This window comes from Phragmites australis, chromosome 18 (assembly GCF_958298935.1).
Source record: "Phragmites australis chromosome 18, lpPhrAust1.1, whole genome shotgun sequence".
Classification (NCBI taxonomy): domain Eukaryota; kingdom Viridiplantae; phylum Streptophyta; class Magnoliopsida; order Poales; family Poaceae; genus Phragmites; species Phragmites australis.
In genome coordinates this window covers 26594821-26610394 of record NC_084938.1, presented here as the reverse complement: position 1 = coordinate 26610394, position 15574 = coordinate 26594821, and the positions used below count along the sequence as shown (strand labels likewise).

General features: G+C 44.6%; 2 protein-coding genes across 3 annotated transcripts; both read left to right on the top strand.

Annotated features, from left to right (window-relative positions):
- Positions 1-1332: 1332 nt before the first annotated feature.
- LOC133899744 (ubiquitin carboxyl-terminal hydrolase 2-like) lies at positions 1333-6548 on the top strand. Of its 2 annotated transcripts, none has more exons than XM_062340801.1 (3): positions 1333-1451; positions 1934-4930; positions 5956-6548. In XM_062340801.1, the coding sequence occupies exons 2-3, from the start codon at positions 3768-3770 to the stop codon at positions 6227-6229; spliced, it is 1437 nt and encodes a 478-aa protein (XP_062196785.1). In that variant the 5' UTR covers positions 1333-1451; positions 1934-3767; the 3' UTR covers positions 6230-6548. The 2 variants fall into 2 exon arrangements, with proteins under 2 accessions (XP_062196785.1, XP_062196784.1); XM_062340800.1 differs by lacking the exon at positions 1333-1451 and adding an exon at positions 1571-1680.
- A 1506-nt stretch (positions 6549-8054) lies between these two features.
- LOC133899102 (uncharacterized) lies at positions 8055-10371 on the top strand. Its single transcript, XM_062340040.1, has one exon. It carries the CDS (start codon positions 8282-8284, stop codon positions 9059-9061), a length of 780 nt encoding a protein of 259 aa, XP_062196024.1. The 5' UTR covers positions 8055-8281; the 3' UTR covers positions 9062-10371.
- Positions 10372-15574: the final 5203 nt, after the last annotated feature.

Sequence of the window (15574 nt, the reverse complement as noted above, 5' to 3'; positions counted from 1 at the left end):
ATTTTTAAGTTAATCCAATTAAATGGGTTGCTTATGAATTATAGAGCATGTACAAAAATCGACATATTTTTTCGTCTTTTTTAGCTCATGGTTACTGTTCACAACGGAAAAGTTATTGTGCATGACGAAAACCGAGTTTCAACAGTATTTGTGTGGCAAATAGGTAAGAAAATTTGATAGAATAGTATTTGGGTGAGCGCCATCCAGTAGGATGGCAAAAAAAACTATTACCCCATTACATGTGTTAGTAAAGATATTAAAGAGCTTTGAGCCATCGGCGCACGGGAAACACGTAACCTCACCGAAAGCTACGTATATGTATCCTAAATCTAGATCGGAGCTCTTCGAAGAGTAGGTGGGGAAAAACCGGCAAGTTCCATTCTCGCGTTCGGGCGCTCGAGCGCTACCAAAGCTCGATCCTCAACAAGTGTTGCTGCTTGTGCTGCCTTCCAGGCCAAACCGAGTTGGCACGAGCACGAGAGGAAACAAGGCTAAGCCCATGCTGTAAATGCATCCCCGAGTTGAGTCGAGAGAAAGGCATCCGTCCAATGAACCCTGTTGCCCAAGAACGTTTGAGCCACCATCCATTCAATGACCTATGTATCTTTAACAGGAGGAGACTCTGAGCGTTTCAGAGAGGCGACAGAGATGATTTGATAGGCAACTTAGGAACGGAGCGACTCGGCGGTGATCTAGCCGGTCCGCTCGCCTCCGACACCCTCCGGAGAAGGAGGGTGGTCCGGTCCCGTGATCAGTACTATTTCAGTAGTTTAGTTTGTTAAATTAATTTATAGTTTGTGTTATTTTTGCTAGATTAGGTAGTTAGGTTTCTCAGTGAGTTTAGGACTAGATTTATTGGTATTTTGTCCCTCTATGACTTCTCTGCTTAGGAGGAATTCTAGAGAATCTTTTGTTATCGGATCTGTTGGTTTTGCTATGTTAGTATCTAGTGGTCTCGTTACTTATACTTCTTTTAAAAGGGAAAGGTGTATCCTATCCCGTTTAATGAGGTTGTCCAATTCATTCAACGGTTTAATAGTGCTTTGCGCTGCTCATGGTAGCTAAAAAAATCTAATGCGCTTCAATGGCCCTACCTCATCAATGGAGGAGGTATCTGCATCGACTCCTTCTATCCAGCTTAGCAGCGGTGTTCAACGAAGCTTCGAGATGGTGCTGACAGAACTTGTGTTTATATTGCTGTTTTCTTTTCAGGTTTCTGATTATACTTTACTTATTACTCATCAAATAAAATCACCCTATTTTAAAAAAAAATCAATGAATTCTGTAGCCCAAGAGGCCGAGACCCTCTACACCCACCAGGCCACCACCACACCAGCGAAGCAGCGGGGAACCATTTGCTTCTCGGCCGCTCTTCCTCTCCAAACCAAGGGACCAGACCCTCTCGGCCTCGCGGCAGCCCGCTCGATCCCGGGCTCTCTCGCCGTCTTCTGGTAAGCTTTCCCCGGCCATTTTCCTTTCCCATTGTTCGCTCTTCGTGGCCCGATGGTTTTGGCTCTTGAATCCGCGCCGCCGCTCCTGATCCTCGCCAGAATGTTTGTCGATTTCGCCAGAATGGGGTGATGGATTTATCTTCCCCTCTGGTTCTCCGCCTTTGAGCTTTCTCATTCCAATCCCTTCCCCGTACGGTTCTTCGCGGCGGTTTTGGTCCTCGTCAGAATGGTTGCGATTTCGGTTGTTCTTGATTCGTTTTTTTTTCCTCTGGTTCTCCGCCCTTTTTAATTTCTTGGCTCATCCCTGGTCCGTGCGGTTCTTGGTTGATTGATTTTCCGTCGTCTTCTTGGAGTTTTTTCCTGATTCCCCGCTTCTTTGGCTTTCTTGGGTCATTCGCATTCCGCTGGGTTCTTGCTTGCATGGTGATTTGGGGTTTATTGTATTCACGCGACTCTTCTTACATGTGGTTCCTTTGCTCCAGGCGTGATGGGGGACACGAGGCCGAGGGCGGGGGAAGCGGACGAGAGCTCGCCGAAAGCGAAAGCTCCGCGGCTGGACTTGCTGGCTCTGGCTGCGGCGGCGGCGCCGGAGGTGAGCAATGTGTGGGAGGAATGGCCGGAGGGGACCAGCGACAACAATTGGTGCAATCACGCCCCCACTGACAGCGCTCACAACGAGATGTTGGGTTCGTCGTTGCTATCCGAGGACGCAGGGACGTGCGAGCGTTGCCGGCACGAGGAGGGGTCCGGTAAGTGCCGGCCCAAGAATAGCAGTATCTTGGTTTGCCTGGAATGCGGCCGGCATTTCTGCGCTGGGGTTTGGGCATCTTATCGCCCATATGGGCATGCTCGAGATCACGCCAGGCAGAAGCAGCATTGAGTTGCTGCGCTATTCGATGATCCAGAATCTGGATTCTGCTTCAAGTGTGAGTCTGAAGTGGATGTCACTCCAGAGGTGGAAATGGCGGGCAAAATTCAGGCAGGTGGTCATGCGTTTGGATTTGATGATGTCCCTGATCTTATCAGAGGGTTACCGAATCTTGGAGACACAAGGTATGGCCATGCATTCGGATTAACTAATGGGCAAGGTTATGCTATCAGAGGGATACCGAATCGCGAAAACACATGCTACGTGAATGCAATGGTGCAGTGCCTCCTTGCGCTTGATAAGCTGCAGGCAATGATGTTAGGACCGGATGCTCCGTCGGGTCACCTTGGCCTGGCACTAAAGGAGCTTTTTGAGGAGATAAGCGCTGCAGATGCTGTAGGAGGCATGCTGGACCCAAATAAACTCTTGAGAAGTGTACGCTTACATGCTGACAAGTACAAAGGCTATAAAATGCACGATAGCCATGAACTGCTTGACACCTTGCGCGATGCTTTGAATAACGAGGAAAATGAAATTGAGACTGCTAACAGGCAAAAAGGTGCTCCTACAGTTATTGATTCCATTTTCAGGGGTGAGCTGTCTGATACACTGTCGTGCATATGTTGTCCATCTAGTTCGGTTTCCCATACTCCTTTCTGTGAGCTTTCACTGGCACTGCCACCAAAGGGGCATCCATCCAGAAGTACTGCATCACCACAAACAAGCGAGAGTCTCAAATCTCAACCGAAGAAGGCTGCTACTCAATTATTTCCAGTAAATGAGGGGAGAAACTCAGAAAAGATCCAAACAGTTGCCAAAAGCTGTGATTCTCATCTTCTTGGTTCAGAATTGAAAGATGTGGTCGTGGAGAAAACACCTGAGCCTTTGAAAGTTGGTGAGTTTATGCGCTCCTGCACCCATTCAAAGGTCCTGACTACAGGTTTTGGGGATGTTCTAATGTCCTAGACCACACCACTGTTGAGGAACCAGAATGCAGGAAACTGTGGAACACTCTGACACTACCATTCTTATTGGCTATTTTGATCAACATAGAAAACAAGTGTCAATTTTTGGAATGGATCTCCTACACTTGCTAAATGAAGAAAATTGTTTAAGGACCCTTTACACACATGGACTGAAGAAATTTGAGGAAAAAACCTTCAAGATGTGCATAAAAAAGTGAGCAAGATGTTCGGCAGTATTAATGTGGCAATACTGTTTGCTGTAGTGTAGTAGTTAAAACTGCCACTAGGATATAGCTCGCAGTGTCTATTCCTTGTCTTCATATAGTAAATGTCGCTGGAAATGGTTGCTTTTCTTAATCATGTGTGGGGATTCTCGAAAAGAAAGCTACTTCAAATGTGGAGGATAAAGATCCTAAAAAATATGTAGAGGATGACAGTTACTTGTTTCATGATATCGCTATTGCAGGTGAAATTAAGTATTATATGCTCGGTTATTCAGATTCTACCGAAGCGCAACGTATCTGGCAAAGCAAGGATGCTATACAGGGTTCTTTGCAGGCTCAGGAGGATAAAATCTCATGTTCCAAACTTTCACAAGGGATCATCGAGGCGCCTCATAACATGTCTGATGTCAAAGTTGAGCAAATGATTGAGACGACAACAGATTCCCACAGTCAAGAAGATATGGATCCACCTCCACTTGTTGCTCCGCTAAGTGAAAATAATGCACGGATGGCATCAGGCAGCAATGTAGATCAAAATGACAATGCCGATCCTGGTGATCTATTCAATCAGCCGGAAGTTAGTATAGAAGCCGAGGAGAACACTTACACAGTACAAGTCATTGCAGAAGACAAGGGAAATTCTTGGAGTAGAGATATTGTATGTGATAAGGAGGTAGGGGATAGCAATTCTGTACCATCAATTGAGGACTGTCTATCAGTGTTTTTTGAAGAACAAGTGATAGAACGGCGCTGTGATGATTGTCCCAAGGTTCCTGAGAAGCCAAGTACCAATCAAAGTCAAAATAGTGAGCATATGGTGGCAAGTACCCATGAAAACACCACAGCTGATGGGGACCAGACTGAACAGTCAGACAGGACAGCATGCCAAAATGAGCAATCTGGTGAACCAAACAGTTTGTCAGTAGAATGCAAAGCTTCTTCAAGTAGGCAACCACATAGTTCTGACGCAGAGGGTGAAATTATACAAACAGCGGATACAAATACTGAAGGAACAAATTCATGGATGAGTTGTGGTGAAAAAGACTCTTCTGCTTGCAGCACAACCAATAAAAAACCTGAACGTCGTGAAGGTATTCAAGAAGCTATAAGTAGTTGCCTTCCAGCTGAGAAACAGGCCAATCTGTTGAGCACCCAGCACAGTCAAAATCTCAGCACACCAAATCAGGACAGGAGGAAGCGGGTATGGCTGGATGTTAGTTTAAGCCAATTAAAAGACAACCAAAATGAACAGAGAGATAGGAGTGGATGTGCTATTCAAACAGCTCGTATTACCAAGCTGCCACCTGTATTAACTCTTCATCTTAAGAGGTACATCCAGGGTGACAATCTTCACCATCATAAAAATGAAGCACATGTGAGTTATAAGGAGTATCTTGATGTAGGACGATTCATGGACCCCAGGTACTGGTAGTTCTTCACAGTGATATTTAATACTTCTACACAGTTCTAACGAGTTTCTGATTGAATAAGCTTTTTTGCCTAGTTCATTCCTACTAGCTTTAACAGTACACGGCCTTCTCTAAAAAAAGCCTTAAGAACACATGGCATTGTAGGTCAAGGAGTTGTTTAGACTGTCCATATTTTAGTGGTATTCTCATTTGTGATCATGTGTGAAGGGAATTGTACAAATGCCACCTATAACATGTCTAAGAAAGGTGTATTTGTCAGTGCCTGTGCAGCTTCCCCTCTAGAAATATTCAAAAACTGTGCTATTTTTCATTTGTGCATAGAGAAAAAGGGAATGCAATGTCAATGCAAATGGTCCAACTGTGTTTTTTGAGAATCAACTGAATGAAGTGTGTGTTTTTTCTACAGTCTAAGTTTGACCAGAATCCTGTGCTTCTGCCTGTCATAACCTTGTCTTTGACTGAAAACTGCTTTAGTGAATTAATTGCAATTGAGTTTGCTTGTACAATAGAACCGATCATATTTGAATATGAATGGAGCGCACAGGTCATCTGCTACAAACCCCATTCATTGTAGCATTGTATCACTTACTTCACCGTGGATATTAAAAAATCATTTTATAAATTAGAATTATCATATCTTATAGCTCATTGTTTCTTTGTCTGTAGGTACCTTATAAATGCCTAACCTAGTAGACTTTTTATTTGTTGAAAAGTAGATTGATTGGTGTAACTCTGGTGTTGGTATTTCAAAGATAGATGGATATAAATAAGCATAGTATTCTGTAATGGCCTTCTTAATATTTGTGGAGCTTTATTTGTTGAATTGTTTTTTTGTTTTGTTAGATGGTTAGTCACTTGAGAGGGATCATATGGATGTTTATCTGTAGATGTTTCTTGTGAGCAATGTTCAATTATGAGGATATATGATCAAGAAAGGCATACCATTGTTGATAACAAGTTACAACAATTTATAGCCATACATTTGGTTTAACTGTTTTTGTTTTCTCTAATATTCAGTTCCGTGGACAAAGATAACCCCATCTATCGTCTAGTTGGTGTCGTAGAGCACCGTGGCCCCTCCTTGGATGCAGGACACTATGTTGCTTACGTGAGAGCAAGAAGGCTTGGAAATCACCAACTTCAGAGCAGCTGCTCCTCCTCATGGTTTTGTGCAAACGATAGTAACATCAGTGAAGTCACTCTAGAAGAAGTTTTGAAGTGCGAGGCTTATGTTCTTTTCTATGAGAGGATGGAAGGCCACGACACGTCTGGCAAAAGATCCCACATATAATCAGAGTAACAGTCACCAAACAAGCAGATGACTAAGATTACCAGACCTTCGGGTTGCCAAAGATTCAGTCAGTGTACATAGTAACGTAGGCTCTTGATCAAGTCCATTTATGTTGCCGGCTTCAAATTGACTGATACGTGTACCAAATTGGAGTTTTTTGGCTGGTCTTCTTGACTCAGCTGATTCATATCCGATTGTTTTTGTCTTTTAGGATCGAACTATGAATGGAATGGGACACGTGGCATTGGTCAGATTGTTTAATTGATCGTACAGGCCTTGTAAGGTTGTGTTGGATGGTACTTTTACATGCTAATACTTTACATTATTAGGACATATTCCTTGATGCGTTGAGTTTTGCCTGAAATTTTTAGCTATGGGCAAGCTACGTTGTGTGCAACATGCTTTACAAAACACCTAGAAGTTTTTCGACAAAGGAAGCTTTATTGACTTTTATCGTTACGTCAAGATGGTAAAACACGTAGAAGTTGCAATTACAGGCTCAGTGCTGTTTGTTTTCAACCTAGTTTTCTAGAAGAACAATGAACAGCATCACAGAGATGTTCTTTCAACATCCCCCCCCCCCCACAATTATTCTGGTTTCAGCGTTAATGTTTGGTTATAGAAGTTTTTTGTTGGTTTCACTTGAATTATCTGTTTCAACCATCTCACGGGAAAAAAATGGGCAATTGCCACCGTATCATTAGTGAATTTGCACTTTGCTAAAATACCAATGAGTGTGCCAAAATATCACTGTTTCTGTGCTGAGAAGTGAGATGCTGACAAGCGTGCTCACGGTGCCAATGTTTTTGAGGAGGTGGTAGCAACTTGGAACTTCCCTTTCTTGCCGATGCGAGCGATAATGTTGCTAGCTACTTCTTTTTGGTGTCCCTTCGTCTTGCCCTCTTTTCGCCATTGACGATGGAGCAGGCGAGTAGCCAGCCTCTGGCTGTGCGGTACAATCGCTTCCGCGACAACAGTCAGCTTGGAAATGGAAGGTGGACCTGCTTCGGCGTGGCTGGAGAGACGCGCACGACGGATCGAATTGTACGCATCACCACCATCCGCACACGGCCCAGACTAAACCAGCCCAACAAACTCGGCCGCAGCAGGCGCCTCCTCCGTTGCGGATCCTTGGCGCTCTCAGATCTCGCGTGGACGGAACCGGGCCCAAATCCCGCAAAAATTACCGTCACCCAGCAGCCGTGCGCGCAGCAGCGCCCGACGGACGGACGACGCCGCAGTCGGTCGGACCCCGGCACCGCACGCGCCACGTCAACCGAGGCTCGCCGACAAACGGCATCCAATTTACCTTGGCAGGTCCCGCACTTCCTCGCCTGCCGCTCCGCTGATCCAGGCCCCTCCCCCGCCTTTATTACCCCATTCAACTACGCTAGCGCGAGTGCTGCTGTGAGCATCTCTAACATCATATATATAGCATAGCAGCTATCAATAATAATAATAATATTTTATTCTCTTTTAATACCATTAAGTACATCGAAAATGAGATTTATTTTAGAATGAAGTTATTTAATGGAGAAGTAAGACTGAAAAAATTAGGCTAAAGTTACTTTAAAATTATAGAATATCTTGTATTTTGAACATAACAGAAGAGACTACAATATCATATATTTTAAGGTGGATGAAGTAGTTAACTTCTCAATTATCATAATTATAGTATTATCTACAAAATCTAATATGAGCTCCCTTGTAGCTAGCCGAAATAGATTATTGGAGACTTGCAGTGCTAGTGCTGGCTTCTAAGCCACGAACCAACCCAAAAAGGCAACCGAACCGAAACGCCGGCGCGGAAGAGGGCGGGGTGGGGGGGCGCTGGCACGCAGAAACCCCGCAAGAAGTAGCCATTTCCGCCCCCGAATGGCACCCGCTGCTGCGCACGCGAGATCCAAACAAACCCCCGCACCCCTCCCAAGGCGCTTCACTTATTAACCGAAGCGTGCCGCGCAGCCTAGGATTGGCGCTTCCCTTGTCAGGTGAGTGGGCGGCGACGCAGGCAGGCTTGGCCGAGTCGGTTGAAGAGGAGGAGGTGGTGGGATGGAGGGGAGGGTGCTGCGGCGCAGCGTCACGCTGGCGGACCAGCTCGCCGCGGTGGGGCCGGCACCGGTTGGGCCTGAGACAGCAGGGTCGTGCAACCTCCGCGACCTGCTCAAGCTCCGCGACGAGGACGACCACGCGGCGGGGCTCCAAGCGGCGGCGGCGGTCACGCTGGCCTCCGCCATGGCCGCCGAGAGGCAGACCTCGTTGCCAGCGTCTTCGTCGTCCTCCGCTGCCGCCGCCGCGGCGCGCACCCTCCTCGATATTATCCGCGACGACCAGCCAACCGCCGCGGGCGTTGGAGCCGGTGACGCCCTCGTCCGCCGCGCGGTGTCGCTGCCGGCCCCGAGCACGACCTCCTCGCCGGCGTCGACACCGGCCGCGCCTGCTGCTCCGCCTCCGCAGCCGCCGAGCAACCTCCCCGCGGCGGCGGAGGAGGAGGAGCAAGGGGAGAGGGTTTCCCTGATGGCGCTGCTGGAGCAGACGGACAGGCAGTGGAGCGCCGGCGCCGGCGCCGGCACCGTGACGGCGCGCGAAGACGATTTCCCGGCGGCGGAGGCGGAGGCGCTGCTGGGGGTTGAGGACGACGCGGAGCCGGAGGCGGTGGGCAAAGGGGTGGTCGCCGGGTTCTGCTGCGTGTGCATGGCGCGGGCCAAGGGCGCGGCCTTCATCCCGTGCGGCCATACCTTCTGCCGCGCCTGCGCCCGCGAGCTCCTCGCCGGCCGCGGCCGTTGCCCGCTCTGCAACGCCGCCATCGTCGACGTCCTCGACATCTTCTGACCGACACCTGCACTCCACACCCTCAGCTCGCCGCCGCCGGCGGTGCCGACACATCGTCCGGCGAAATGCGCGCAAGAACCGCCTCGGCTCGGATCAGCCTATCGGGTGCGCCCGCAACTGAAATAGGATCCAGAAATAGATAGATCTCTCATCTCTTCTCTGCCCTGTTCTTGTACTGCCATTGTGAAAAAGATTAGAACATGCCCGACTTCAATTGGAGTATCATCATTTGTTGCAACCTGCCGCAAAGAGATCATCATTTTCGTGCTGCGCTGCGCATTTCTCTTCTCGTTTCAATTCCCAAATCCAGAACAAGAAACAATACTGGATCAAGCAATTTATTGGGTCTTGCATGAACCAATTAGCCAGAGCTAGTATAGTCTGGTTGAAATAAAACTGTGTTTGACCCGAGATTAGTACTGCGACAGCAATTAATCTCGATTAATTACTCCTCTGCTGCTGCTATTCCAGCAAGCAAGCACGCACTGTTTGAAGATCTCAAGGAATGATTCATCATGATACCCTGCGCGCGCGCTTTTAATTTTGTTTACTGCTCCACTCCACTCCACTATGCATTTCCACGGCATGAACTCATTTACCACTTCCAGCTAAGAGCGTCTCTCGGAGTCTCACCGTAGCACCTTCCATCCGAGCCAATAGCCAAAACTAACAAAAAAAAAAAAACCCCTCTAGAAGAGCCTCTATCACCCACGCCATTTTGATAGGCGTACTATCCCGACCTCCTGTCTTCCCTCGCGCCATGCTTCAACCGCCGCTCGCCCACGTGCACTCCCGCCACCATATGGCCTCCGGCTTCAAGAGGATCTCCGCCAAGGCTTTCCCTTCCTCCGGACCCGCCCCGCTCTCTACCTCCTAGAAGTACTTCGTCGGCCTCCCCACCCTCGCCTACTGCATCCTCAAGCACGCCAACAATATCGTCGACAATCTCCTCGCCTAGATCGACACCCCGACGGTGCTGGCCTCCATGGCTCCGCCCCGGGCCCTCTAGTTGGTCACCCGCCCCTATAGGCTGGATGCTCCCCTTCGCCCTGGTACTACAGAGGAAATCCCATCCCGCTGTGGATCCGTGAGGGAACCGTGTGGATCTAGTGGTGGGCGTCCTCGTCAAGCTCCAGGTGCATCTCCATTGGTCGTTGTGTAGGTGCAGCGGATGCCCGACGACAATGCCGTGTGGTAGCGCATTGAGGCCCACGATTTGTGCATCCTCACCGAGCTCCACGCGTGGAACTCGTGGGTGCAATCAACTTGTGTGGCGCGGGGGGCTCGTAATTCTTTCACTCTGTTCTTGCTTTCTGTCGCATTCACATTTCTCTCCAATTCTTGGGGCTTCTCTGTTTTTGTTGAGTTCTTGGCAAGCTTCGAAGACTCCCGTAGGAGGGTGATAGATGTATTGTCCTTTGATTGGTGCAACTCATATGCAAATTTTGCCTTAGTTCTTTTGAATCGTTCTGCTGTAAACTCTCTTAACATATCTTTACATTCTGTTAGAGCTACTTGTTCTACTGTAAACTCTCTCAGCATATCTTTACATTCTGTTAGAGCTACTTGGAATATGACTGCATGATTATTTTGTTGGAAAATACTAATTTGGTGTAGAATTGCATCTTTTTATGCTTATCAGACATACTTATTGATGAGGTTATTATTGTGCATGCAATTTCTGAAATTCGATAATCTCCTCAAAACATTTGTGCACCATTCAATCTGACATCACACATGTTTCCAAAAGAACAATGGAAATGGCCATGACACACTGGCACACACAAGTAAATTAAGTAATCAACCAATGCATGCCATAGCTGAGTGAGACAAGTGTAAGATAAGGATACCGACTAGAGGGGGTGAATAGGTGGTTTTTAAAGTAATTACTAAATGATCAAGAAAACTTGCAAAAATAAACTAAAGATCACTAAATCAATATGAAACAACTAAGAGCTATGTCAAGATTTGCAATCCTAGGGTGACATATAACAATTTTATATTCTATGAAGATAAATTGTATGAGGTAAATTGTATAAACGTAAATAGCTCAACAATATAAAGTAAATAGCTCAAGAGATGACACCTAAAGTTTATTCCGTGGTATCGGTGATTTATTGATCACCCCTAATCCGCGTTGAGGTAAGTTCAAGCTTCTAACCACTTCTCTATCAAGTATTCAATTTTCACACCAAGAAAGGACTCACACCGAACAACTTGATCTTAAGTCAGAATAGAACAATGAACTGCTCAATACCTTGATTTCACTATAGTAACACTTTACCGTTTCAGCAAGACGTGCTCAAAGCCTTTCACAATTACCACTATGGCTCCTTCACAAGCTTCTTTGAAGGGCTCACCGGCTCATTCACCTCCAAGCCATTTAGGAGGCGGCAATCTCCAAGAATAACAAGTTGATGACGCTTGTTTGAAGGATCGCTAATGCCTCAGCGCTCAAACTTTTCAAAATTACACCCTAGATGCTCTCACACTCTCAAATATGCAACCACTAAACTAAGAGAGGGAGAGAAGGAGGACAAGTGCTCAAATGTATTGTAGTGAAGTGCAAGAGAGTCCCCTTGAACTAGCCAAGTGTCTATTTATAGCCTATGTTGCGAAATGTGGCCGTTACCCATGATTTGACAGCTCTGCCCTTCTGGCGGTTAGACCACGGTTCATTTGGCGGTTAGACCACGGTTCATTTGGCGGTTAGACCGCCGACACTACAACGGCTATAAAAATGTAATTATGACTCTATCATCAGTTTGGCTGTCAAATTGCCACAGGTCACGGTCAGATCATGAGCCTAGAACAGAGCACCAAAACTCTTTGTTCCCGAGCGGTCACATCGCCAGCCAGAGCAGAGGGTCTGAACCCCTCTGTTCCTTGGTGGTCAGACCGGGATGCCACCCAGTTTGACCGAGACTTAAGAACTGAGAAACCTCGACCTTGTTTATACAGCGGTCAAACTGGCCATGCCGGTGGTCAGACCGCCACAACACATAACTCCCAAAGGTAGTTTTCTTTGGTTTTTCTCAAACTAAATACTCATCCTATATGAAATACAAGTTTGAGTAATTGCAACATTTTTGACATCTCAAGTAGATGCACATCAAATGGCTCTAATAGTATGACACTTATCCTATCAATCCGGTCTTTAATCACCTTTGATCGATAAAATAAAATACCCTATATTTTATATATTTAACTTGAGCTAGCCATTTGCATATCTTTCACACATGCTTCTTCTAGCTTCGTAACATCTTTGTGAATAATATTTTCATAACTTAAATAAATATATTAGTCTACAAATTTCATATTGTCATTGATTACCAAAACACGAATTAGAGATTTGGATGCTTCAACAGGGCATATAAGCTGCAAAAATTGCAATGGGATTGTACTTCTCAATTGGACGAAAAGACATGATTCCATTTCATTGATCAAAATGAGTAAACAAATTACAGGGTGCATTTATAGAGATAAAAAAACTACACTCTATAGGTATAGCTTCAGGAAAGACGACAGGAAAAACTATTACAGTTTGTAACTAAAATCACAAAGGAAATACACTGGATATATTAGGGACATGCTTCAAAATGAGAGTGAAATATTATAAAATATAGGATGGTGAAATATGAATAATATGTTGGAGTGCCGAGAGATACGAAAAGAGAATCTTTTTGGTGAGCACTCTATATGAATATATAGAGGGTGCAAATATAGAGTATCTCCTAAAGATGCTCTAACTCTTCTCGATGGAGCGTCTGTCAACATTTTAATTTCCTCTTTTTTTCTGAGATGCTGAACATTTAAATTAGTGGTATGGATGAGATAATTTTTTCAGTGATAAATTGAAAATTTTATTAATATTAAGTGGCACAAATGAAATTACTTTTTTTTTAAACGCTGAACATTTCAAGCCCTGATTGGACGTGTGATGTCACCAGGTTTAGGAAATCCATGAGATAAGATGATGTTCCATGAAACCGACTGATGGATATACACAACACGACATGTATGTCACCAGGTTTAAGAAATTCATTCGAACACGTAACAACGGCTGATTTTGTGCATAACCTTTTCTTTCTTTTCTTTTTTTTAATGATGATTGTGTGCATACCTCACATGTGATGTTGCTACCAAAGCTTTGTTAGTGCAGGAGGTTGATTGGCACACGTAGCAGCGCGCTGCATTGCGGGTGAACCGTCGTCTAACCCTCGTGATGCCGACCCAACGATCAACGGAATGGCCTTTTGATAACCCACCCTTTTTCGCTCCTCGTAATGGGTCACACAGATGGAAAGGAAAGGGTTGGTTGAGAGCAGGGTTCCAAAATTCGTTTGGGCAACGAAAACCATTACCCATCCATTTTTCAAAATTCATGAAAACTGAAAATTTTGATCAAAATTCAGTAAAAATTTAGACAAATTCACTTGATCAAATTTATAAATCAGGGATAAAAACCAACCGAATCTAGTCAGCAAAAACGGATCGAATTACACCAAAAACCGAGTGAATTCTCTGATTTACCGATCGCATTTCCGCATTGAACATATTTTGAACAAATTAGTCGAAAACCGATCGAATTTCACGATTTACCTAGCGCATTTCTCAAATTTCAGTGAAGTTAAAAAAACCAAAAAATAGTTCAATATTGTAAAATCAATAACTAACTTATTTTAGGTTCAAATCAAGTGAAACAAATTTTTTGTTTCCTTGTAACATGATCTACATGATAAAAGTATTTATAATCCTTAAAAAGTTGAATATTTTCTATGAGAAAATATATTTACTAAACCTAGTTAAATGCATAGTTAATTCTTTGCTAATCCAAAAATCATAAAACCTATTTTTTAGTCTTCTTACATGACCCTATGTCTTTTAAAATACATGAACTCATGAAATAGTTATTGTAATATGCAGGATTGTGTAAATGTATTGCAACTAGATTAATTCATAACTAACCCATAAAACCTTCAAAATTGGTGAAACCACTTTTATTAGTTTACTTATACTATGCTTTATGTAGTAAAAATAATGGTAGACATGAAAAAGTTAATTATAGTGTTGTTTCTTAAAATGTTCATTTTATGCTTGTGAACTTTGTAAAAATCATAGAGAAATTAATAAAACTCTAAAGGAAGTGAAACTAATTTTATAGATCCTCCTAAGATACACCCTACACACACAAAAATATGTGTTTACATGTTAACATTTTTCTTAACATGAACCCTACTAAATGAGCTGCATGTTTTTTAAAGCACACTTTTTTTCCCCAAACTTCCTCTCCATGAAATATGATGAAAAGAATATTATTTTTGAATTTTTTTTTCATAGAAGGCCTTAAAATTTTCTCTAGTATTTTTATAATTTTTGTGAATTTTTTGAATTCAAATTCAAAAATCGATCGAATTCAGAATTCGGTGCGGACCAAATTGAGCGGTTTTTGATGAATTTTTGAACCTTGGTTGAGAGCTCTTGTTGATGCTGATGCTGTCACGATAGGTGCAACGGGACGGCACACTCAGCCGTATCATGGCTCGATCACTCTTGTCGTACGTGGGTTTGGATGGCGAAGTGAAAATTCCACTAGCCCTTGTAAATGTATGAGCTATCATATCATTCATTTGCATTGAAATTTGTACCAAAGGGATAGGTAAAAAAAATTATAGGATAAATGAAAGAATCAATAGATAGATGGATATCAGGTAAGAGAGATGAACGGATGAGATAACCCATTTGTTCATAAACCATGCGGAGTTACATTTCCCATCTGTGCGAGCTCGGGTTTGATGAGTGGCTCACCCCTGGCCCCAACCGATGTACCCCTCTTGGTGCAAATTGTGGCATCGGTACGACCTCGGCTCAGCTGGTACGAGGTTGGGTGCATGGAAAAAAAATTCAATCGAATTTCGCTGATTTTTGGTCCTACCGGTTTCCTCCGGTATTTGGTGTTACCGGTCAAAACCGGCCGAAATTATTCATTTTTGAATAAATTTTGATTAAATTCATTAATTTTTAATCATGTTTTGTCCAAATCTTTAAGAATTTCGGACTAAATTTTTTCCAATTTTCGATGAAACCTGTCTTACCGGTGCCCCCTCCTCCCGCTTTATGGTTGGGTGACGAATGTTTGGATAGGAAATGGCGTCAGAGTTAGTGCCTGCCTTACCCACTGGACCAAACGCTTGCAACCGCCGGTTCATCGTCCAACTGTCCATCTGATCCGGTTGGTTAAGCTAACTTGAGCATTACAGCTTCAATATTCGGCCGATTTGGACGCTTGCCCTTTTGCTGGTCAAAATGCAACCATCCAAGTGTGGCTGGAATCTGCTGATGCTCTATAGGAGAGAGAGAGAGTGTGTGTATATACTGGTGTATATATATTACTCTCGGGAAGCAATCGTGCAGGCGAACCTAAATGCTCGTGAGTCTGTCATCGCGGACCGCCGGACAGTGACAGTGCGAGAGACGTGAAGGCATGGGAAAAAGCGGCCAATCGATCCGCGG